General features: G+C 38.4%; 2 protein-coding genes across 4 annotated transcripts in view; one reads left to right on the top strand and one right to left on the bottom strand.

Annotated features, from left to right (window-relative positions):
• The window catches only part of GNB4 (G protein subunit beta 4), a 58,074-nt gene extending 37,673 nt beyond the window's left edge, over nucleotides 1-20,401 (top strand). For both annotated transcript variants that reach the window (XM_044251829.1, XM_044251830.1), the window contains exons 6-10: nucleotides 1,655-1,817; nucleotides 2,942-3,008; nucleotides 3,115-3,316; nucleotides 13,827-14,043; nucleotides 16,236-20,401. In XM_044251829.1, the coding sequence (XP_044107764.1) occupies nucleotides 1,655-1,817; nucleotides 2,942-3,008; nucleotides 3,115-3,316; nucleotides 13,827-14,043; nucleotides 16,236-16,342 (756 nt within the window). In that variant the 3' untranslated portion in view covers nucleotides 16,343-20,401. The remainder of the gene's footprint in view (nucleotides 1-1,654; nucleotides 1,818-2,941; nucleotides 3,009-3,114; nucleotides 3,317-13,826; nucleotides 14,044-16,235) is intronic.
• A 1,808-nt stretch (nucleotides 20,402-22,209) lies between these two features.
• Nucleotides 22,210-24,697, bottom strand: part of MFN1 (mitofusin 1) — a 32,386-nt gene continuing 29,898 nt past the window's right edge. For both annotated transcript variants that reach the window (XM_044251827.1, XM_044251828.1), the window contains exon 18: nucleotides 22,210-23,227. In XM_044251827.1, the coding sequence (XP_044107762.1) occupies nucleotides 23,146-23,227 (82 nt within the window). In that variant the 3' untranslated portion in view covers nucleotides 22,210-23,145. The remainder of the gene's footprint in view (nucleotides 23,228-24,697) is intronic.

Here is a 24,697-nt window from a genome sequence, read left to right as displayed (position 1 = left end):
AAAGTTTTATTTATTTAAGTATACTCTGCATTCAGTGTGGGGCTCAGACTCACATCCTTGAGATCAGGAGTCCCAGGCTTTTATGAGTGAGTTAGCCAGGTGCCCCTATAAATTATTATTTTTTTAAATTACCGATTTCCTAATGGGCAACAACCCTGAGGTTTTTATTTCTAGTTGTGGGTAAGCCACGTTGCTACTGTGAGGGTTTTCTTGGATCCACTGATTTGTGTTTCTGGCTTGCTCAGGAGATGCAGAAGCTTGGAGGCAAATTACAACTTTTTCCCATCTTGGCAAAACCCAGTGGGTCCTCCTAATGTGTCCACTGGAAGGAGTCCTTGATGTCAAAGTGTTGAGTGGCAGTGGAAAACCTTCCACTCAAGAAACTTAACATATGAAATACCTTTTATATTCTGTGTATTTCTATCACTATTTTTTTTTTTTTTATTTGAGAGAGAGACAGTGAGAGAGAGAATGAGCGAGGAGAAGGTCAGAGAGTGAAGCAGACTCCTCATGGAGCTGGGAGCCTGATGTGGGACTCGATCCCTGGACTCCAGGATCACACCCTGAGCCGGAGGCAGTCGTCCAACCAACTGCGCCACCCAGGCGTCTCTCTATCACTATTTTTATTAACGATTTAAAAGTTCTGTTTTGTGAAGTAAACAATAACTTCAGCCTGATTGAGATTTTAAAGCTAGCTAGGACAGATTCATGAGTTTTTCTATATTAATTGGCCCATCCATCATGTCTTTCAGCCATATTTTTCTAGAACAAGAAGAGTTTTTATAAAATATTTTAGGTTTAAGCAAGAGCATAATAGGATTCAACCAGTGTGTTCATTCTCTGGACCATTTAGCCTTGCTGTTCCCATATACCTTAAATTTTGTCACCTACTTGCAAATGATTGCTATTGGGTAATAAGGCACAGCAAACTATTGCCATTTTAAAAATTTGGGTGCAGAGTATATATCCAACTATTAGAAGGACATAGTGCCATCTCTCTCTCTCTAAGATTGATTTATTTGATTGAAAGAGAGAGCACAAACTAGGGGGAGAGGCCGGAAGGAGAGGGAGAAGCAGACTCCCCACTGAGCAGAGCTCATGGCAGGCTTGATCCTGGACCCTGGGGTCATGACCTGAGCCGAAGGCAAACGCTTAACCAACTGAGCCACTCAGGTGCCCCCACAGTGCCATCTCTTCATAGGAGAACCTTTATTTTTTAATTTTTTATGGAAGAACCATTTTAATTGGCTCTGATACTTGCTTTGTTTATGTCATATTGGAGAAAATTCCTCTTTTGACTACTGTTGACAGAACAAAGAATTTTAGTAAGTTCTTTAACATTTGCATTTAATATTTTGAATGGATATATTTATTAGCATTGAAACATTCTACATCCTTCTCTTAAAATAATTCCTGAAAAAGAACACTTAAATCCAAATGAATTGGTGATATATGCTAATGTGCCTGTTAATTTTTCTGTATTATTAGTATTTTATTTTTCATTGTTTATTTAAACCATTGCATTTTTAATTTGGCTTATTTTTAGTTTGATGCATTTAATTTTTAGTCATATTTGCTTCATTGTAAACTGGTTTGAAAAATGGTCTGTTTTTGTTATCTTAGTAATAGTTTCTGTATTATATTTGTTGTATAGATGCATGCTATTCCTTTGAGATCTTCCTGGGTGATGACCTGTGCCTATGCTCCGTCCGGTAATTACGTCGCATGTGGAGGGCTGGACAACATCTGCTCTATATATAACTTAAAAACCAGAGAGGGAAACGTGAGAGTGAGCCGGGAGTTACCGGGTCACACAGGTGAGCTGCACTGGATACTGTCCTTTCCTACCAAATAGGAGGACTTCTGAGTGAGCCAGTGAGCTAGAATGTGTGGCAAATCGTGCTCAGCTGCTGAAGGTTGAGTGTTTATCAGGTGAGAGTAAAAATGACTATGAGTCAGCAAAGCACCAACTTTAAAGGTCTACAAGTGATGACTGTAACCTTATTTTTCTTTCAACAATAACACTATTTTATGAAAATGACAGATCAATTGCAAAAGATTGAAACAATAAACCCCACAAATACAGGGGTGCTTGGGTGGTCAGTCATTTAAGCATCTGACTCTTGATTTTGGCTCAGGTCATGATCTGAGGGTCATGAGTTCAAGCCCGTGTTGGGCTCCATGCTTGCCACGGAGCCCATTTTAAAAAACAAAACAAAACATAATTCTCTTGTTTTCTCTGCCACCATATAACATTTAATGGAATTTTGGCATCTGAGTTACATAACAAAGTGTGTATTAGATACATAGTGAAAAATACTTCATAAACATGAGAGTACATTGATTTGCCAGGGTGCACACCATAGAGTGTATTTGGTTTTCAGTGTTAATGAGGAATTTATTGCCGCTCATCAGGCTTCTGCCTCTCTGAATTCTTGGTAGTACTATTTGATGATGCTTTTCATAAAAACCTCTAATATCCTTTTCCTGCCATATCCATTTCCATATTAGGAAACACTGGTAAATTCTGAGCACTCAGGTGACCGTGTTCCATGAAACTGTCACTGAGGTTGTAATTTCTCACAGTGTTAGTAGAGGAATTCCCAGCGCACCAAACCCAGTCTGCCATAGGTGATAGAGATTTGTGTAAAGGATTCTCTCTCTTCGGTAATCCTGGTAGGCAGAAGGGAACTGTGTCCCAAGTTTGTAATTTCTGAAGTATCTAACAGGATATGCCATCGACATGGTAATTACCTGAGAATTTCCTGATAAAATTGAATTGAGTTGCAGACAGCATAGAACTGGAAGTAAAACTATAGGTTATGCCAACAAATATATGTTGCCTACGTATTGGGTTTTAAAAAATGTGTATTAGTATTTCACGTGGTAATTGGGTTATTCTGTTCAGTTAACCTAAAATGTGTTGCTCTCCATGCTACAGGCTACTTGTCCTGCTGCCGATTTTTAGACGACAGCCAGATCGTTACAAGTTCAGGAGACACAACTTGGTAAGTGTGGTTCACGTGAACACTGATTTGGGGATTGAGGGCAGTAGTTGGAACTAACATAAGGAAAGATCTGATAGCTGTTATTTTAATTTACGTTTAATTACAGTGCTTTATGGGACATCGAAACTGCCCAGCAGACCACCACTTTCACTGGGCATTCTGGAGATGTGATGAGTCTTTCCCTGAGTCCTGACATGAGGACTTTTGTTTCTGGTGCTTGTGATGCTTCTTCCAAATTGTGGGATATTCGAGATGGAATGTGCAGACAGTCTTTTACTGGACATGTGTCAGATATCAATGCTGTCAGTGTAAGTAAATAGCATTTCTAAGGAAACTGTATTCTGGATATAAACTGTTGAAATCTATAACATGGTTATAACAACAAAAACTCCAAACAGGTAGCTACAGATAGATTAGGCCAGATAAGTATTCCGTGTATATGAGCATGAACTAATCATATGTAGTTATTACTGTCCTATTTAGGTCAGATGCTAAACTGTTAAAAATGACTAGAATTTCCAAAAGTACTATGAATGCAAATGCTTTTGTGTATGAGACACTCCTCATTTTGGAAGAAGATACATTCGGGGAAAAAAAAATGTTTCCTGTTTATTCACATATAATAACAAACAAAGCCATTTTTGGGGGGCGCCTGGGTGGCTCAGGGAGTTAAAGCCTCTGCCTTTGACTCAGGTCATGATCTCAGGGTCCTGGGATTGAGCCCCACATTGGATTCTCTGCTCACCGGGGAGCTTGCTTCCCTTCCTCTCTCTCTGCCTGCCTCTCTGCCTACCTGTGATCTCTGTCAAATAAGTAAATAAATAAAATCTTTTTAAAAAAATGAAAGCCATTTTTTATAATTTTGTTGAACATCTAAAAAGTAAAAGTGGTAGAAGATCACTTAAAAGTAGATTGCTGCAAACTGTAGTATACCACAAATTTTCTCGGCAACCACAAAACAACAGCAAAAACCAAAAACCAACAAAAATGTTGCTAAAAAACCAAGACACGATATTTAAAAATGCAAAAATTTTTTAAAAACTCAAAAAATGTAGCAAAAGAACGAAGAATAGGACAAAAGGCAAAGAGCAAGATGGTGACTTTAAACCTAATACTGTCAGTACAATAATCATATAAAATGTAAATGGTCTAAACAATAAAGACAGAAACAGGACTCTCTTTTTTTTGGAGATTTGAGTGAGTGAGCAAGCAAGCACAAGTAGGGAGGGGAAGGGGAAGGCGGGAGAGAAGCAGATTCGCTGCTGAGCGGGAGAGAAGCAGATTCGCTGCTGAGCAGCGAGCCCAGTGCAGGACTCGATCCCAAGACCCACCCCTTATTATTTGGCCAGCCTGGTTAGAAGAGAATTTTAGAACAGTCATACCTAATCTTCTCCATCTCTGTCTTCTGTCATCTCTCTCGGGTTGATGGTATTCTGTTTTCCTAATTTGCGTAGATTTTCTCAGGGATGAATGGAGTTTATTAAATGCTTTCTCTTCATCTGTTGAGAAGATCATGTGGTTTTGTTTTTAGTCTGTTATTGATTTTTCCCCCCCTGATATTAACCTAACCCTTTATTTCTGGGACAAATCATACTTGGTCATCATACATAATTGTTTTTATATATTACCTTTGATTTATAAAAGCTTTTATGAAGTTTTATAGCCATATTCATAAAAGTTGCTCTATTTTTTCCTTTCTTCAAATTTTTTTTCTAGTTTGGTATCAGACTAATGTTGATAAAGGCCTTGTAGGCAAAGTTGGGGACCATTCCCTCACTTCAGTTGTCCAGGACAGTTTGTGTAGAATTGGTCTTACTTCTTCCTTAAATGGTTTATTTTTTTGTTTGTTTTGTTCTTTGTTTTTGTTTCTTTTTAAAAAGATTTTATTTATTTAATAAATAAATAAATAGAGAGAGAGTACAGAAGCAGAGTTCCCCCAGCAAGGACCCTGGGATCATGACCTGAGCCGAAGGCAGACGGACACTACTTACTGAGCCACGCAGGCATCCCAGATGTTTGGTTTAATTTCTCTGTGAAAGCTCTCTGGGAGAGTTTTTTTTGTGAGAAGAGATTTAACGATGAATTTAATGTCTGTCTTAGATAATAGACCTGTTGAGGTTATCTATTTATCCATCAAGTCCTAACCCCCACTACCTCAGGTTGTGTGACCTTATTTGAAAATAGGGTTGTTGCAGATGTGATTAGCTGAGCCATACCAGATCGGAGGTCTTTTAATCCAAGATGACCAGTGTTCTTAGAAAAAGTGGAAGGCTCCAGACCAACAAGCAGAGAAGTTTAACAGTGTGAAGAGTCCCAGGGAAAAGACTGCCAGCCACAGCCCTTAGACACCTTGACCTCAGGCTTGCAGCGTCTAAAGCTGTGAGACGTTAAATTTCTGCTGTGTAAGCTATGCTGTTTGTGGTCCTTCGTTACATGGTAGTCCTAGCAAATGAATACATTTGTAGAGTTTTATCTGTTTTCTTTATCTTCTCAAAGAACAATCTTTTGGTTTGAGTGATTTGCTCAATTTTTATTTAATCGATTTTTCACTCGATTATTTCTTGGCTGTGTAGTTGGGTGTCATTTTCATTTCCTAGGTGTGTAAGGTGGAAGTTGAAACCATTGATTGGAAACTTTTTATTTTTAAAGATTTTATTTATTTATTTATTTGTCAGAGAGGAAAAGAGAGAGCATGCAAGCAGGCAGAGAGGCAGGCAGAGGCGGAGAGAGAAGCAGGCTCCCCGCTGAACAAGGAGCCCGATGCGGAACTCAATCCCAGGACTCTGGGATTATGACCTGAGCCGAAGGCAGTGGCTTAACCCACTGAGCCACCCAGGCCTCCCAGAAACTTTTTATTTTTAAATATTGAAGCTTAAAGTGGTAGATTTCTAAACATAGCTTTTGGTGCATCCCACAGATTTGAATGTTGCTGTGTTTTCATTTTCATTTAGTTAAAATTTTTTAAAATTTTGATCTGTTTGATTCATGAGGTTTTTAGAAGTATGTCATACAGTTTTCAATTATGTGGAGATTTTCTAGATATTTTTTTTTAAAGATTTTACTTATTTATTTGACAGAGAGAGATCACGAGCAGGCAGAGAGGCAGGCAGAGAGAGAGAGAGGAGGAAGCAGGCTCCCCGCTGAGCAGAGAGCCCGATGCGGGACTCGATCCCAGGACCCTGAGATCATGACCCGAGCCGAAGGCAGCAGCCTAACCCACTAGATATTTTTATTTTTGTTTTAAATTGTATTATGGTCCATGAATACACTTTGTATGATTTATAGGATTCTAAACTTGAGATTTGTTTTATGGTCCAGAAAATGGTCTAACCTAGTCACTGTTTTGCACTTGGAAAGAATCTCTGTTCTGCTGTTACTGGATGGAGAGTTCCACAGATAACAGTTATCTCAAGTTGGCTAATAGAATTATTCAGGTCTTCTGTATCCTTACTGATAACTCAGTTCTGTTATTGAGCGAGAACTTTTGAAATCTCTATTTGTGTATTTGTTCATTTTTCCTTATAATAGTTTTTGCTTCAGTGAGTATTTGAAAGCATAAACCTTTAGGATTATTGTGGTCTCTTGGTTGGCTGATTTGTCATTATGAAATGTCCCTCTTTATCCCTGGTAATAATATTTACTCTGAAATTTTTGTGTGATGTTAATAGAACTACCCTGGCTTTCTTTTAATTAGTCTTAGCATAGGCCTATCTTCTTCCTTGCTTTTGCTTGCTGTTTATATTTTTATATCCAAAGTGATTTTCTTATAGGGCAGTAGTTGGGTCTAAAGAGTCCTATTTCAGGGCACCTGGGTGGCTTGGTTAGTTAAGCATTGGCCTTTGGCTCAGGTCATGATCCCCGGGTCCTGGGATTGAGTCCTGCATCGGGCTCTCTGCTCAGCAGCAAGCCTGCTGCTTTCCCGCTGACCCTTCCCCTCTCCTCCTTGTGCTTGCTTGCTCACTCACTCAGATGTTAAGAAGAACCCACAACCCCAAGACCATGAGCTGAGCTGAAACCAAGAGTGAGTGGCTAAACCAGCTGAACAGCCCAGGTGTCCTTTCTCTTTGTTTTTTAAGCAACTTGATTATGATATGTCTTTGCATAATTTTCTTCCTATTTCTTATGTCTGGGACTGTGGATTATAGTCTTCATCAAATTTGAAATTTTTAGCCATTATCATTAAAATACATTTTTGTCTCTTCTCCCCTGAGGACTCCAAATCCACATACATTAAGACACCTGAAGTGCTCCCACAGTTCACTCATACTGTGTTCATTTTATTTTTCAGTCTTGTTCCTTGCTGTATTTCACTCTGGATAGTTGCTATTGCTACATCTTCCAGCTCATTACCCTTCTTCTGCAGTGTCTCATCTGCCATTAATCCATACAGTGTCCTTTTTAATCTCGGACACCTTGTCTGTTAAGTCTATCATCTGTGATATTTTGGGGGTTTGTGTCAGCTGAATGATTCCCCCTCCGATTATGGGTCCTATTTTCTTGCTTTTGCATGTCTGATTTTCATAAGATGTGATGCCACACATTGTAAATTTTACCATGCTGGGTGCTGAATAATTTTGTATTTATATAAATACTATTTAGCTTTGTTCTAGGGCATAGTTATCTGGAAATAATTTGATCCTTTCAGGTCTTAACATTTCAGTTTTGTTAGGTGGCACCAGAGCAGCACCTTATGTATGCTTCTTTGTCCCATCCTTGAGGGAAAACCTTATTAGGTTTTCCCTCTTGCTAGGAGGGACAGACATTATTCCTAGGCCTGGGTGAGCCTCAGCTTGTTTCTGGTTATCTTTATGGTGTCTCCTCTGCTTGAGTAGTTTCCTCACACACCTGTGATCAGTACTCAGTTGAATACTTGAGGGGCCCCTTATTATCTCTTGACTTGACTGTCTACCAAGGGTTGTCCTGTCTGGTGCTCTGGCCTGTGAACTCTAGCCTTGGACTCCCTCGATTCCCATCTCTGTCCTCTCAACTCTGGAATGCTAGTGGGCTCCATTTGGGTTCCCCTTCCAAGTACCATGACGTATAACCTTTCTCCAAGCAGGAAGTTGGGGCAGTTACAGGGCCTGCCTCACTTGTGTCATGTCTGTCAGGGACCACTCTCCTTTGTTGACTGATATCCAGTGTCATTAGAACCATGTTTCTTTCTCTCTCTCTTTTTTTAAGATTGATTTTATTTAAAAAAAAAAAAGATTTTATTTATTTGACAGAGTGCAAGCAGGGGTAGCAGCAGGCAGAGGGAGAAGCAGACTCCCCACTGAGCAGGGAGCCCCATGTGGGGCTTGATCCCAAGACCCTGGATCATGACCCAAGCAGAAAGCAGATGCTTAACTGACCCAGCCACCCAGGCACCACCATGTTTCATGTATTTTGTCAATTTTATTTTTTTTTTATTCTATCTTTTTCAGCATGGCGGTAAATGTAATCACTGTTACTCCATTTTGGCTGAAAGCAGAAGTATAGGAAAACAATTTAAAGGGGCTTGCCCAGTATTTTAAAGTAACTTAAAAGGCCAACATAGACCTATCCTTTTGAATTGAAGATATCAAAACATAAGGACAAAAAAATTCTAGAAATATTCAAAGTGAAAAAGTAGATTACCTAGATACAAAAGATAGAAAAAGTCAGGCTAGCCTCACACTTTACCATAATAGGGCAGGAAGGCTTCTGAACAATATCCACTGAGTGTTGAGGGAGAGATATTGTAACTCAGGAATTTTAAGTTTCAGAGGCTATACTTTATGATAGGGGAGAAAAATTCTAGTAAATACAGCATAGGATAAGAGGTTAAGACCACATATAGGAACTCAAGGCAATACATGTAAATGGTCGCCACTATTACAAGATATGTTGTAAGTCAGACTGTATGTACAAGAGCTATATCTAAAACAAAATGGCCCAGGAAAGCTAGCAGTGAAAATGAAAGAGTGGGCAAATTATAAACTGAAAGAAGTCTGGAGTAATTCTAGTATAGTTCTATTATACTAAGTAAAATTGAAACAGATTGCAAGATGAGAAATTTTATGTTAACAAGAGATGGTGTGTAGTGAAGCTATCACACTGAAATGTACACGAAGCCAAAGCATTAGAAACGCGAGGAGAAATGAATCCAAAACACCATTGTGTAGGAGACTTTCATCTACAACTTTGAGATCCCGATGTCCTATGTAGGCAGGAAAAAAGATGAAGGATTTGAATACTCTAGTTTAAACATTGCACTTTGCACTGGACAGATGTTTTTTTTAAAAAGATTTTACTTGTTTACTTGACAGAGATCACAAGTAGGCAGAGAGGCAGGCAGAGAGAGAGGAGGAAGCAGGCTCCCCGTGGAGCAGAGAGCCCGATGTGGGGCTCAATCCCAGGACCCTGGGATCATGACCTAAGCTGAAGTCAGAGGCTTTAACCCACTGAGCCACCCAGGCACCCCTGGACAGATGTTCTTAATCATAAGAACCAACTACATAGTAGGCCACTAAAGAAATACTAAATATGAAGTGAATAGCTCAGGACTTCGGGGGAAAAAAAGAACAGTTCACAGTAGGAGAGAAAGAGGTAGGAGCTGGTAAAGAGAAAAGCAGAAATGCAGATTTGAAGTGAGAACCTCTCCCTGAACCAGCGGGTCCACCACCCCATACCCTCTTGCCCCTTCAGGGTGGTCCGTCCAGCCTAGCTGCAAATCTGACATCTGGAGAGCTGTGAAAAACGTTTTCTCCCCTACGTTTAGTGTAGACTTACTCTGTGGCAGAACTGGACTAGAACGACAAGGAGCTGCTCAGCGACTTTACTTACCCCACTTAGTATGATGTGTCTGTCCCTGGACACACTGGACACTACTCTGGGCCCAGTGGAGTTCTTCTTAATACACAGCATTTTCCTCTTCTAAAATCCGAAAAACTTTGAGTTCTGAAAAACAGCCATCCTGAGGGGTTCATATCAGCCTCTTAAGGACTGTGAACCGGTGGTCACCCATGACCCACGCTGTCTCCCGCCCTCTCTCAACTGCCCAGTCCTCCCTTTGCCTCAGTCACATTGGCTTTCTTGCCACCCCTCTAACCTCCCATCCCCCAACCCCACCAGCACATTTTCTACGGCAGGGACTGTCACCAGTACGGACCCCTCTCTGTGTCTCTGATTTTCCCAGAAGAAGCCAGCTCTCACCTCCCGCCCACTGGTGGTGGAGGGGGCGCTCTTCAGTAAATATAGCTTCTCAGTAAAGCCTTCCTGGACACCCTAAGCTTTTACCCATAAGCTTTGCCCTTTTTCTGGCTCCCCCCCCTCATATTTATCATTATCTAACATGCTTATTTTTTATTTGGTTTTCATGTTTATAGTGTGCTTCACAAGAATATAAGCTCTATGGAGACCAAGGTTTTTGTCAGTTTTCTTGACTTCCATAGATCTCCAGACCAGCATTTAGAACTGTACATGATACAATAGGTACTTAATGAACATTTGTTGAATGAACAAATACTTAGAAAATTTTATAATAAAAAATTTTATAATAGAAAAACAAAATTTTATAATAGAAAACTGTTAGAAAATTTAAAAATTCAAACACTCAGAAGACTTGACTCCCTAAATCTCTGGTAAACTTAAGAAGGGTAAATACTGCAGATACATAAAATTAAGAATAGTAAAAGTTACATTGCAAACCCAAAGAAACCCAACTAAATGAACAGCCAACATCACACAGACTTTGCTTTAAATGTATCTAGCAGATTTCAAATATATTTAAGTATTTCCTTTAGTTCTGAGGGCCATCCTAAGCTCCCAGTTAAAACTAGTTCATCATATTGGTCACGTGAGCTTCTATCATCCAGCCTAGGAAATGTGAAATTTTGAGTGTGAGAGAATGCAGTTTTGCCTGGGAGAAGGGCATAAATGGGGACAATCCTATACAAAACAGATGTCTGGTCATCCTGTGTCTTGAACATAGACTGGCATGCTGTGCCCCATACACTGAGCTGAAAGGGGTGATCTGATTGGGTTGTTCCGTGCTGGGTGTCCTTTACTGTACTATAGCTTCTGTTTTGGTCCATGGTAGAGAACAGGTTTAACCCCATACATGCTGATAAATATATGTAAATGGTATTGTTGGACTTCCTGCAAAGGAACAATGGAGAGTATCTTGCTGGCTGTTAGGATGGAATAAAGTGGTCAAAATCATTAGCCTCTAAGAAGGCGGTAAGGGTTTGGTGAAGCCTTTCACTTGCTTAAGGATCTTCTTTCTAAACTACTCTGTGCCTGGGAGGACTAATAATTTGGATCCTTGGTAGATAGAGGAAATTATGGCTAGGGGTTCCTTACGCCTTTTGGGAACTTGAAAAGGTTTGAAAAAAGGTTTCAGAAAGGTTTAAAAAACCATCTCCACTGGGACCAGACTTGAAACTAAAAGCATTAAAATAAGAAGTACTTGCATTTCTGAGAATCTGTTACCTTGTTATCACTGCCTTCTTCCACCATCATCCTGAGTGTGGGGGGACTTCTTAACAGTGAAAAACACTGGAGGCTTGTTACTTGTATTAAGTAACAAGGTGATAATACCATCACCATTATTTAAATGGTTCTGAAACATCCAGCTGGTAGAGTTGGACCCAAAATGGAAATAAAAGCTGAATTAGAAAGTAAAACAAATATCATTATTTGCAGGTGATACAGTCTGGCTCTCTAGATTCCCAGATTTCAGTGTATTTTCTGGGTGACAGAAACCATTTTAAAATCAGTAATTTTCTTACATACACCAATAATAACCAGGCAGAAAACGGAAAGGAAGAAAATCCTATTGAGAATAGCAACAGAAGTTAGGAAAGAGGCATACATTTAATGAGAAATGTGTAGAATCTTTATAATCATAAAATTTTTTTGGAACTTTTTTTTCTTTGTTGTAATTCCATATTCCCTGGATACCTGGCTGGCTCAGTCAGTGGAGCATGTGACTTTTGATCTTGGGCTTGTAAGTCTAAGCCCTGTGTTTTGGGTATAGAGATTACTTAATAATTGTGGGGTCCCTGCGTGGCTTAGTTAAGCATCAACTCTTGATTTCGGCTTGGGTCGTGAGATGGAGCCCCACCTGGGGCTCCGTGCTGGGCCTGGAGCCTGCTTAGGACTCTCTCCCTCTTTCCCCTACCAACTCTTACGTTCTCTTTTTCTAAATTAAAAAATAAAATCTTGAAAAAGTACCATCTTCCTGAATGAAAAGACTGCATGTTACAAGCTAATCATTTAGCCCTTAAACTAATTTTTAGGCTTAACACAAATTTGAATCAAAACCCAAGTGGAGGGGTGGCTGGATGGCTGGTCTGTCAAGTGTCTGACTCTTGTTTTCAGCTCAGGTTGTGATCTCAGGGTCATGAGATGGAACCCTGTGTCCAGGACAGTCTGCTGGGATTCTCTCCCTCTCCTTCAAAAAAACCCCCAAATGGATCTTTTTTTTTTTTTTTTTTGGTTTTTTTTGAGAGGAGTCAGAGGAATATGAAGAAAAGAAACTTGATCAGATGTCTGTGAAATTGAAGTATGGGGCGGGGAGGAGAAAACAGATGGATTTGAATCAGAGTACCATGAATATTTTGCCATGCCAGATAGAAAAATTTACTGTCAACTTTGGATTTTTTATTTTATTTATTTATTTAAAGATTTTATTTATTTATTTGACGGACAGAGATCACAAGTAGGTAGAGAGGCAGGTGGAAAGAGACAGAGAAGCAGGCTCCCTTCTGAGCAGAGAGCCCGATGCGGGACTCAATCCCAGGACTCTGGGATCATGACCTGAGTCAAAGGCAGAGGCTTTAAAAAATGTGGTACAGGTACAAGAAAAGAAAGACAAAACTAACATTTTTGTGTGTACACAAGAGTTCAGTGAATTAAAGATGTAACAACAAAATCAGTAAAATGATTATTTAAACAGTTGGGACTTTTACTTGACTATTAAGAAAATTAAGTTAGATCCTTATGCTGAATGCTGGTATATCTAATAAATCCTGGAGAGATAAAAATTAAGATGTGAAAAATGAAATTACTTTAAAAAATTAGAAAAAGATACAATTGAACATCAGCTAATAAGCCTGAGAAAGAACTGTATTCATAAAACAATGGAAGAAATCTCAGATGGAAAGATAAATTTGGTTACATAAAAATGAAATTTTATATTTTTAAAAGAAGGTATAAAGAACTATAAAATGTGTAAAAATAAAATTTGCATTCATCTTATTTCTACAAATCAAGTACTAACAGGATAGTAAAAATAAGCAAAGATCGTGAAAAATCAGTTCAAAAAAATAATACAGATACACAGATGACCAACAGATACATGAAAAGTCTTTGTTTTATTAAAAAAAAAATCAGTGTTCTGCTAGGTTCTGAGGAAAGGGGATTCACAAACTAATAATGCATAGTTTACTACTACCTGAAGTTTATACCTAGCCTAACTAGGCTGATTGATGTTCTCTTTTGTAAAATCTTTCCTGTTTATTTTCATGATGGGACGGACTTTGGAATGTTTAAGATTGCATATATAAATTCTATAAACTGTGCTATCTGATTTAAATCTTCTAATAAGCTGCATGGAGGAACAGAGCCAGTCTTTACGGCGTACTTGCTGTGGGCTGAACCACGGACCTTGAATGTTAGTTCATTCAGTCTTAACCAGCACGCTGAAACTGAGGGCCGAAAGTGTTTAAGAATTTTCAGGGCCCGACGTTTACCTGGAAGAAGCCAAGTTGGAGTTCAAATTTAGGTCTTATCACTCTGCCTCATGTGGATTTTGTATACTTCCGGGGAATAAAGGTCTGTTCCTTTGCTTTCTAGTTTTTCCCAAATGGATATGCCTTTGCCACTGGCTCTGATGATGCCACGTGCCGGCTCTTTGACCTCCGTGCAGACCAGGAGCTACTGCTGTATTCTCACGACAATATCATCTGTGGGATCACTTCCGTAGCCTTCTCAAAAAGCGGGCGCCTCCTGTTAGCTGGTTACGATGACTTCAACTGTAACGTGTGGGACACGCTAAAAGGAGATCGTGCAGGTTGGTAAAGACGTTTCAGTCGGTTTGGATTTTGTCAGGAAACAGCGAGAGGTTCCTGTGGAGTGGTTCTCCCGGCCTCCTGGATGCTATGGAGCCATGGGGAATGGCACCCTGGCAGCTCTCACTCGTGGTCCCTAGTGACATTCCCGTTTTGTAAAGAGTAGTAACATCTGGTTCTAGAATCTTGTTTGGTAAGTTTTGCTCAGAAGATGAACAGTGAATCTGATTCAGTGTGGACTTCGCTAGTCGCTAGATTACAGTTTCTTCTAACCTGACAGGAGGTACTGTAACTGCTATGAACCCTCTTCCTTCTGGAGTGGATCTTGGCTGGGACAGGACACAGGCCCACTCTCCCCTTAGCGCCATGCTCTGACTTCTCCCCTGTGGCCTTACAGTCCCACTGTAGACTGTCATGAATAACACCTTACACAGAGTGATTTTAAGTATTTCTTACAATCAGTATTATGCATAAGGAATCAAACAGGTACATGGCTTGTTACCAAAGCAGCAGCCCTCTGGCCCCAGCTGCTATTGCCCGTTCCCAAAGGTAGCTCCTAAGTATGTACTTCCGTATCTTTAAATAACACGCCTTTCCTGCTCTCCTGCTAGCACTCCGTTTGTGTGTGTGTGTGTGTGCACTCCCACATGGTTTATTAGGAGCAGCAGGAGAGATGTTAAAGCTGAACACTCAGCAGAGATTCGAAGTTTTAAAACAACAATTTGAATGAATCATTGACTTTTTTTTTTTTTTTTTAACTCTTGGCGTTCTCTGTTGAGGGCTCAGCTTTAACATTTCTCCTCCCGCTACAGCTGCATCCTTCCTGTCTTCTAATGTTTCCCACATAGAGTGGATTTTATTTAGAACATCAGTCAGTGTTTACACAATTAGGACTTTTGTTTAAAGAGGTATTAGGCGTTTTGCCTGAATTGAATCAGTTAGTATCCATAATAGTATCAGAATGTGTTTGTTTCCCATAATTTAGCATATGCTTGAGTTAGTTTTGCTTTGCTTACAGCTGCTTGGTTTCGTTGGCCCAACTGGATACTCTTAACGGTAAAAATTGAATGGCGACTTGTGAATTGCTATCTCATTTTCCTTTCCAATGTGACTTGGAGTATTTAGTCACAGTGCTCATTTTCTGTTACTTCAACCCACGATTGTACATTTGCCTGTTGCCAAACATTGCTGTGCTGGAGGGACTACAGAGGTCTTAAGAGTTAGATGAGGTTATGTTCCTGCGGTTGGGTGAACGTGATTGAACACGATTTTGCTTCGTTATAGATACTGCAGACTCAGAGTTTATTTAAAAAAAAGTAATTCTTGATTTGATATAGTCCAAGTTTTCTTGTAGATCTTCATGATTCTCATTTTCCTTGCAGTTACCTAGCTTACCCCTCACACCCAGGCTCCCCATTTGGAGCAAGGAGCCTCCTCGGACAGCCAGGTAGCCAGAAAAATTTTAAAAAGGCAAATGTCCACTTCAGTACTGACGGTCTGCATTATCCCGGTGTATTGCTGAAATAGGGATAGGGATGAAATAAAACCTCGGGAACAGATTTCTTGCAAACGAATACTTCTTTTTTTTTTTTTTTTTTAAGATTTTATTTATTTATTTGACAGAGAGAAATCACAAGTAGATGGAGAGGCAGGCAGAGAGAGAGAGGGAAGCAAGCTCCCTGCTGAGCAGAGAGCCCGATGTGGGACTCGATCCCAGGACCCTGAGATCATGACCTGAGCCGAAGGCAGCGGCTTAACCCACTGAGCCACCCAGGCGCCCAAACGAATACTTCTTGAAGCTAAAGGCAAAGTCATTCCTGAGACTGCTTTTGGCAGTAGTTACTCAAGATGTGGATATAGTGAATATATAGGAATTCTAGACTCTTTCTGTCTTGTTGATATTCTAATGAGTTTTAAGTGTTCTGTTCTCTGATTTCCCATACCATGCATACCGTTTCTTTCCAGCTCTTTCGTCCTCACAATTGTTTATTGATAATTGTTTCAGAAACCGGTGAACATACACTTAAACATGCACAGTACGCCTTGGAAATAAAGGATAAAGAAAAGATTTGAAAATGAAATATGGTGTTTTGAAAAAAATTTTTTTAAATACCCTTCTAAATCTTGTATGCACATATTGTTTAATTCTGAAAGTTGGCTCTTGTTAACTTTTTACTAAACTTCTGCTTTTCAGGTGTTCTTGCTGGTCATGATAACCGTGTCAGCTGTTTAGGTGTAACAGATGATGGCATGGCTGTGGCAACAGGCTCTTGGGACAGTTTTCTTAGAATCTGGAATTAATAGTGCATACATGTTTGCTGTTCTCCGTTGCTATCTGGAGAAATCAGTGCTACAGCCTATCGCTGTGAGAAGAAAATTCTACCTTATATTTGCAGGTGAAGATTTTTCTATTGAGATTGTTATATACAAAAAGATTTCAGTAAACTATAAAACAAAAGGGGGAGGCAAGGGTGCTTGCTGAGATTGAAAGGACCAGTGCATTAATTTGAGGAATTAAGCTAATCTTGATGAATTTTTGCTTGTACTCGAAATTCTTTATTTTGTGTAGGACAGAATGTTCACATTAGAGCAGTTTATTATGTTTGATTGTGTTTTTTAAGACTTAAATTTTTAACTTTCTATACATAAGAAACATCACATTTTTGAGTTTTGTAATGAAGTAGGCATTGTAAGAGATGGAAGTGATCCCATATGTATGTGTACTTACGTTTGAAGAAAGTCTCCTTGATTTCTGACCTTTTAGCTCCTTGTTGCTTAATGTTTAAGAATGCTAGCAGGCCTAGATATCTGAGGGCAGTCCCTGTTGAATATCGTTAGTTTCTGGTGTATCCTTCTGCCATCCTGTGAATTTAAGTAAGTGCTCACTTTCAGTCCCTGGCCTTCCCTGAAGGCCAGGGAATCAAGGTATCATTCTGAAATTTTAGACATACATAAGAAATTCTTACATAGCAGTGATTGCATAAAAAACAAATTTTAAACGTTTAAAAAATCTGGTTATGATCTAATGACACTTTGAGTAGCTCTCTAAAGAGCAGGGCTTTCCTAGTGATTTTATATTCTGAAACAGAGTTTGTAGGTTACCCTCATTATTTCAGATTAACATTTGGGTTGTCCTTGCATCTGAAGAATTTTGTCCAGTATTCTCCATTGATAGACCTGTAGATGGGAAATACAATGTGATGGCATTACGTTGTTGAAAGAAGTGTTAAAATCTAACCATCACTAGACTTGATTAGTTACAGTTGTGTAGCAAGGTGGCTTTATGAGTTTGTGTTCAGTTTATATCAATTCAGATTTCATATTATCGTGACTTAAATTTGAAAAAGGAAACATTCAGACTTTTCGCTCTTCTGTGATTTTTCTTTTGGCACAAAAAAATGGTTTCTAAGTGATTTTGCCAAAAGGAATACTTAGATCCATGTGACTCCACTTTAAAGCCAAAAGAAAAATTCCAGGAGTCCTTAAAGGAGTCAGAGGAACATTGCTTAGTATTTTCCTAAGCAATTCCTACTTGTCAATGATATAATGTGTCTATTACTAGAATGCTCCCCTGAATTTAAACAAAGATACTTTCCCCCTATAACTAAAGCTAAACCATTGATAATACAAGATTATTAGTCTTGATTGATGAAGTCATGGATTATTCTTAATACAGAAGTGCATTACTTTTGTAATTTACTAAACCATGTCTGTTTCAACTTAGGTTTCAACTTTTGATCACACGTAACCCTAATCTAAATGCTCCCCAAATTTTACTTGTGAATTTTCATTTTTATATTGTGAATATGCTAGTAAGTGCATCAACTATAATGAAGTCTGTTATCAGTTTTAAGATCAGCTGATGATGGTAAAAAGAAAATGGATAAAGAAAGAGTAAGATATAGGACCAAAAAAAGACTATTTTAGATGGCAGGCATGAATGTATATTTATAAACACGTAAGATTTCTATGAACTTTTTTTGCAATTAATGTTTGTGGACTGTCATTTCATAAAGAATAGCTCTTTAAGGTAAGGCAAGAATATTTTAAAGGAACGTATTCATTTCCCAAAAAGGTGAGGGTTTGCCATGTAGTTCAGCAGTTCATTCCAAATTCCTATAAGAAAGCCCTTCTGCCATATGCAAAATAGCCACATATATATATAATGTATGAGAGCATCTCCTCTACCTTGAAAGTTTCTCTAACAACAAGATACTTTTGCCAGAGGAGCACCAGATTATAAGAATTCCATGGTCTTAAGCATGTTGATAGAAACAGTTGAAATCTTTGTAGATAAGCTTAAAAGCAGTTCCCATAATTAAATGTGTACTAGGCAACTAAGACCCAATCACTATTGTGCTATTTATACATAGACCAAATGTTGACCTTATTACCACATTAACTTACTAGCTAAATCTTTGCTCTCCAGTAATACAGGTTCCAATTGCTAGGTATATTTATTTACTTGCAGTTTGAGTTCAGCTGATAGTCTCAAGTGTTGTGCATAAGATTTCTAACCAGTAAGAATAATACAGTATTTAAGAATTTGCATCAAGATTGTTGCATTTATCTGGTGCCTGTTTTCTTTTACCTTACAAGAAACATTTTAACATAATATGCCTCAGCATGTTTATTTATAGATCAATCATCTCAGAAAGTGTCCCCCCCCCCCCGATCTAGCAAGAATAATTTAAGAGAACATACTCTTTTTTAAAAAGAGTGATAATGATTGCCATGTGGTTCAGCACATCACCCCAAAAGCTGGTAGCAAAGACCTCTCCACCTTGATGGACAGGCAGTCCTCAGTTTTGGCACCTGTACTAGAGGTTTAGACTGAATATCCAAGGTCTCATCCTTCCCTCCTTCCCTCAGATTTTCCTAGCTTGATCCATTGGTTCCATGCACACCACACAGAGTTCATCTTCACAGATGCAAAAGTTTGGGTTTAATATTTCAATTGTAAGAGTCTGATAGGCCATTCTCATTTTAATGTAGACTCAGCTGAACTGCTACTGCATGATAGTGAACTAGTATCCTAGACATACAGATATAGGTGCGTCTGGAACGTGTTCGGCAGTCTTAAAGTTAACCTGGTAAGAGAAATGGATCTTGCTTTCTCCAGGTGACAGTGAAATTTTTATTGCTAAAATATACTGTGCCAGTATTATAACTGACCTTCTCCAACACTATCGAAGTCTTAGATTTAATAATTTTAACCTTTCTAAAAGTGACAACATTCAGGGAAATTTATGCTTTGGTGTTACTGTTGAATGTTCACATTTTAAATTACAAGGCAGGTGAATACCTGTGGCTTATCTGTTGATGTTTAAAGTTAGGAAACTGATGAATCAATCTTAGAAATGGGCCTATCATTTTCACAGTATTCTCTCGAGAGTCTTGAGGGTTTAAGTCAGGCTTAAAAATTTCTGCTTTTAAATCAAGTACTGTGTTCAGCTTCAAATTTCCCTTTAGCCATTGTGGAAAGCAAAATTTTAAACTGTCTTATCTCCTGTTAGAATTTTTTAAAGCACCCACAAGGTTAGACCATCTTTCTTGTGAGAAAGAGTAGCACAATGAAAAAAAAATTAGTATTTTAAATTAGACTGTTTGGGTGAATTATGTTTCATATTTACTAGTTTTTCCTCCTGCTCATTTTGAGTTGCCTTAAATTCTGTGGTATATCTTAAAATAGGTACTCATTAAAATGGTTCATAGTTGAATGTCTAAGCTAGCAGTGTATCTTTTAGAAGTTTTAGTCACAGATTGATGGTACACCTTGTATTTAGCGGATTTGTTTGCATGTTGATAAAATTTCTCTTTTTTCTTAAATCCAATAATTGATCCTATAAAATAGTTATAATGCAGCATCATGAAAAAGCTGGTTTGTGTTTCAACTGGTGTTAAGTGTTCCCAACAAAATCTTACGTCATGTAGTATTTATTTTTTAATTGAACTTCAGTGATACTTGGTAGATATTTCAAGCCTTTTTGTTTTTTTACACAATGGTGCTCTATTCTATTTGTTTTGAAAGCATCTGAACACTTGGATTCACGTATTCTTATCCAAAGGCATCCACACAGAAGTGGGTTTTTAAAGCTGATTAAAATGTTTTTCTTCACCTACAGTGGTTTCTACAAACTTCTAGCCAATTGACTTTGAATGTCAGTAACATGACTATGGGCAAGGTGAACGTAGTAGATTAAAGCTCTTACAAAAAGCTTTAAACCAAACTATGGACTTGTACCATGACTTAATAGTATTCTTGGATCTTTCTTGCACAATGATTCATTATTTGTACAGTAGCTCTGTGAAATGTTGCTGTGAACTGATACTGTAATCAATAAAGTGCTTTTAACCAGATATCATGTATTACATTTTAATTTTTAAAATCACACTAAAGGGGCGCCTGGGTGGCTCAGGGGGTTAAAGCCTCTGCCTTCGGCTCAGGTCACGATCCCAGGGTCCTGGGATGGAGCACCACATTTGGCTCTCTGCTCAGCAGGAAGCCTGTTTCCTCCTCTCTCTCTGCCTGCCTCTCCCCCTATTTGTGATCTCTGCCTGTCAAGTAAATAAATAAAATCTTAAAAAAAAAAAAAAAATCACACTAAAAATAGGTGCCTGGGTAGCTCAGTCAGTTAAGTGTCTGCCTTCAGCTCAGGGCATGATCCCAGGGTTCTGGGATTGAGCCCCGCTTCAGGCTCCCTGCTCTGTGCTGCTTCCTCTGTGCCACCACCCCCCTCCTGTGCGGTCTCTCACTCTCTGAAATGAATAAATAATATCTTAATCACACTAAAAATTAAGCCTTAGAAGTAAACTCCAAGCCTGGTATTTCATGCTCGGCCCTTTTTCCTTTCCTTAACCTCCTCCTCACCACTGTGAATGCTACCTACTGTTAAAAGGCTGAAAAGTTACTGCTTTCATTTCTTTGTCCTTCAAGAATGAATTGGGGGAACTTTTTCTTGGCCAGGAGAATGAAATGAGGGAGTCTCTTTTCTTGACCGGGTGCATGGGCCAGTCTACTACATAAAGATTAAAACTCACTGCCAGCATAAATGCTACATTTATCAACTAACAGGCAAACAAGTTTTATTTTCACCTTGCATACTTATAAAAATGTAGTTCTATAAAAAGTTTAAGGCTATACAAAGTTATAAATAATCCTGCAAACATACAGAGTAAACCAAGTATGTGCAACAACTTTGAACTACAGCTGTGAATTTACATACTCCTGTATAATTCATGGCCTTAGAGGTGCACATATCTCTAGGCATAAAGGTTGGGTTTCATTACTTCAGTGTTCCATTTCCAACATTCATGCATTTTCACACTTGATCAGGTGGAACTACAGTCAACTGGTGATGGAGAACTTAACTGTAGCTTCACTATACCAGAACCACTATTCTGGTAGTTCCAACTTGAGCATGCATCGGGATCACCCGGAGGGCACATGAAAACAGACTGCTGGTTCCCAAACACTATGGGATTCAGTAGGTATGGAGGAGACTCTGCAATATGCTCTTCTCAAAAGTTCACACAAGTGATAATACACTTAATCCAGGGACCAAACTCTGACAGCCACTGTACTATTACTAAGGAGGTGATACCAAACCACTATGCTCATTCAAAAAGTTCAAGTACTTTCACATAAAGATTAAGGTCTTAAACTTGTAACCTAAGTTAGTAGTAGTCTTAGACATCAGTTTTTCATGTGGCAGTTGCTACATTTGTTGGTAGCTTGTACTATTATTTGGTTATAAAACAACAACAAATGCTATAAAGTAGTACTTGGATTTTAATACTGCATCCTAGTATCTGATCTGCATAAAAATACATTTTTGAAAGGCTTCTGTGACCTAAGTAATGTTATTTTCTCCTTAAAATATCCTGGAACATAATGCTGCACCAAAAAGACTGAGTAGCATCCGGGAGCCTTAAAGGCACAAGAAAGGAAATACTAAGGATAAAAGAGCGTAACATGTTATCCCTCTGTGGAATGGCAGAAACCATCCCCGGCCAAATGCACTGTCATGATGCATCTAACAAGCATCTAGATGCTGGTGCTTTGGTGATCCTCAAGACTACGTTTTGCATAGCAAACCCCCGGAACGCCATTTTGTATGTTTCAATATATGTTTCTATTAGTTATTACACAGAAAGAGACACAGCACTTGAACTCATGAACATTTCATTAAGTTAGAATATAAACAGTGTCCTGGCAAATTCATACAATTAAATAAAAGTAAAAGCCACCTGGGGGGACAGTCCAGCAGTATTCCCAGCAAAAACCTTCTGAAGAATAGCATTTGTACATGACCATAACCACCGAAAATTCAGAGCTCCCATATCTTGGGCTATTTTTATCACTTCAAACTTTATTCCTAAAACTGAGATAGAAAGGTTTTCTTGCCATAATCATAGCTGAAGCAGAAACTATTTCTTTAGAAACAGATCAGGCAACAATTTATTCAGACCAATATACTTTTTAAAGAGACTTTATAATAACAAACCTTTATACTATTTTACATCAGTTTTAATGGGAAAAAAGAGGGAGTAAAAACAGTGTATTAGTGGTTTACATACCTGCCAGAATGGCAAAAGTGATTGTAACTTGCATCAACAATACACTTGAGAACATTCCACACTCCTCCTTGATAGAGCAATACAGTTTATAAAACAACAAAAACAAATGACTATTCCCATTAAGGTGGGCATCAAAAATTAGTTCTGAGAAAAGATGAAAGGAGCATTCTCTAACTCCTGGATGCCAGGAAGCAGAGTTTTTCAGAATCAAAAACAGAGAGAGCCCTAATTAAGAACAAGGCCCCACCCCTCAGGGGTCACATAGTTGGTTCTGTTGCTTTTAACTAATTCATCATTTTTAGCACAATTTAGCCTTTCTTAACCCAAAATTAAAATTTAAAAAACATCACAACACTCTTCAGAAATGCAAACACCCTGAGATAGATAATTACCAGAATCTACACAAGGATTTGCTATTTAGGTACAGTTAGTATAATTCATATTTAAAGTCATTTCATAAACAACTGTCCCAATCTTCCAAGTTCCATTTTCTCCTATGATGATCACCAAAGCAATCTCTACTGTTAAGATTCTTCTTCATTGCTTGAATGTAGAAACTGCTTAGTAAAATTCTCCAGTTCATTTTCAAGTTGAACGGCTTTATTTCTAATTTAGAAAAATGAATAAAAAACCAATCTAATTATCATAAAGTCCAGTGAGAAAAAAAAGTGCATTCCATCCAATCTTAAGAAGAAAACCACTAGTCAGGTGTTGCTACATTTATCTGAATGCAGATTAAATTATTACCAACCTTTTAAGAGTATGTATATATGCTATTACTTTGCTGTAAACACAGAATCCAATGTCTAGAACTTGAAAAAGGTACACTAAGATAAAAACCAAAAAACTTAAGAAAAGCATAAGAGACAAAAGAATCCTATTACCTTACATGGGAATTATATCCAAAGTCAGAGTCGTAACTGTCTTTGAATTCCCTTTAAGTTAAGCATAAAGTACAGAATAACTGGTTTTATGTATACATAAAGTAGCTGTCAGATGTCAAAGGACCATGGTATACCAAGTTTTTTTTTTTAATACGAGGATTATACCTGATATAGCTAAGTATCCTAAAAAGAGGAAAATAGGAACACTGACAGAGGAACACAGATTGTGTCTCCCATTCTCATACTAGGCCAGGGCGTGCACATACTTGAATGAGTTTCTCTTTTCTCTTGGTCTTGTACTGTTGCTGGGTGCATACTGTCAAGGTCATTTACTATAGACTCCACTGCGTGCTTCTTCAGGCTTCTACTGAAGCCTGAGGTAAGTTTTATCTGAATTATTAATCCTAATGTAGCAACAATGGAGAGTCTAAATATTATGGTATTTGTTATTTTATACTTTCCTGTTAGAAAAAGGATGAGCAGATCATAATTATACATACATAAGTCAGTCTGGCCAAAATAAAAAAGCTACAGTAAGTGCCAATAGTATCATTTACATTTTACTCTAAACAAGATGAAACACTACTAAAAAAACCTACCTAAGTCAAACACACACACACAAAACCTGTTAAATGTAATCTTACTAAATTTGAAAGGCTGTATTTGAGATAATCTTAAATCAGGCAGAACGGAATAAAATTTACTTGGCTGTGTTTGTATGTATAAGGAAGTTAAGGTCTAAGTGACGGCAGTCTTTTTCAGAGATGATGAAATGGAGGAGTGATGACAATGTCACTGTACATCAGATTAAGACATCGTAGACAGACTTAACTGCAAGTGTTTTAGCTGTACGTCCCAAAATTTAGCTCACAAGGACAGCCTCTATAATTTGGAGACACTGCGAGCTGCTCTTGGATGAGCAACCATATGAGGCACATGCACTGGTAAACTGCAGCAGCTATTAATTGCTGCTTAATGAGAACTTGTTAGGTGAGCCAGCTAATGGGTAAAAGGTGAAAGTTAGGGACTACCAAGAAGTAGTTTCTTCTACTACTCATCACTCATACTCCTGGTTAAGTCCCCAAAGGCAAACTTCACTTAGATGCCACAAAATCCATGATTAAACCAGAATTGCGCATATTAGGATGTCTTGTTTACTTTTGTTGCTTTAAAGTTAAGTACACCCAACAGT

This window comes from Neovison vison, chromosome 6 (genome assembly GCF_020171115.1).
Source record: "Neovison vison isolate M4711 chromosome 6, ASM_NN_V1, whole genome shotgun sequence".
In the NCBI taxonomy this organism is placed as follows: domain Eukaryota; kingdom Metazoa; phylum Chordata; class Mammalia; order Carnivora; family Mustelidae; genus Neogale; species Neogale vison.
The sequence above is the reverse complement of the archived record's forward strand: the minus strand, read 5'-3'. Positions and strand labels throughout refer to the sequence as shown.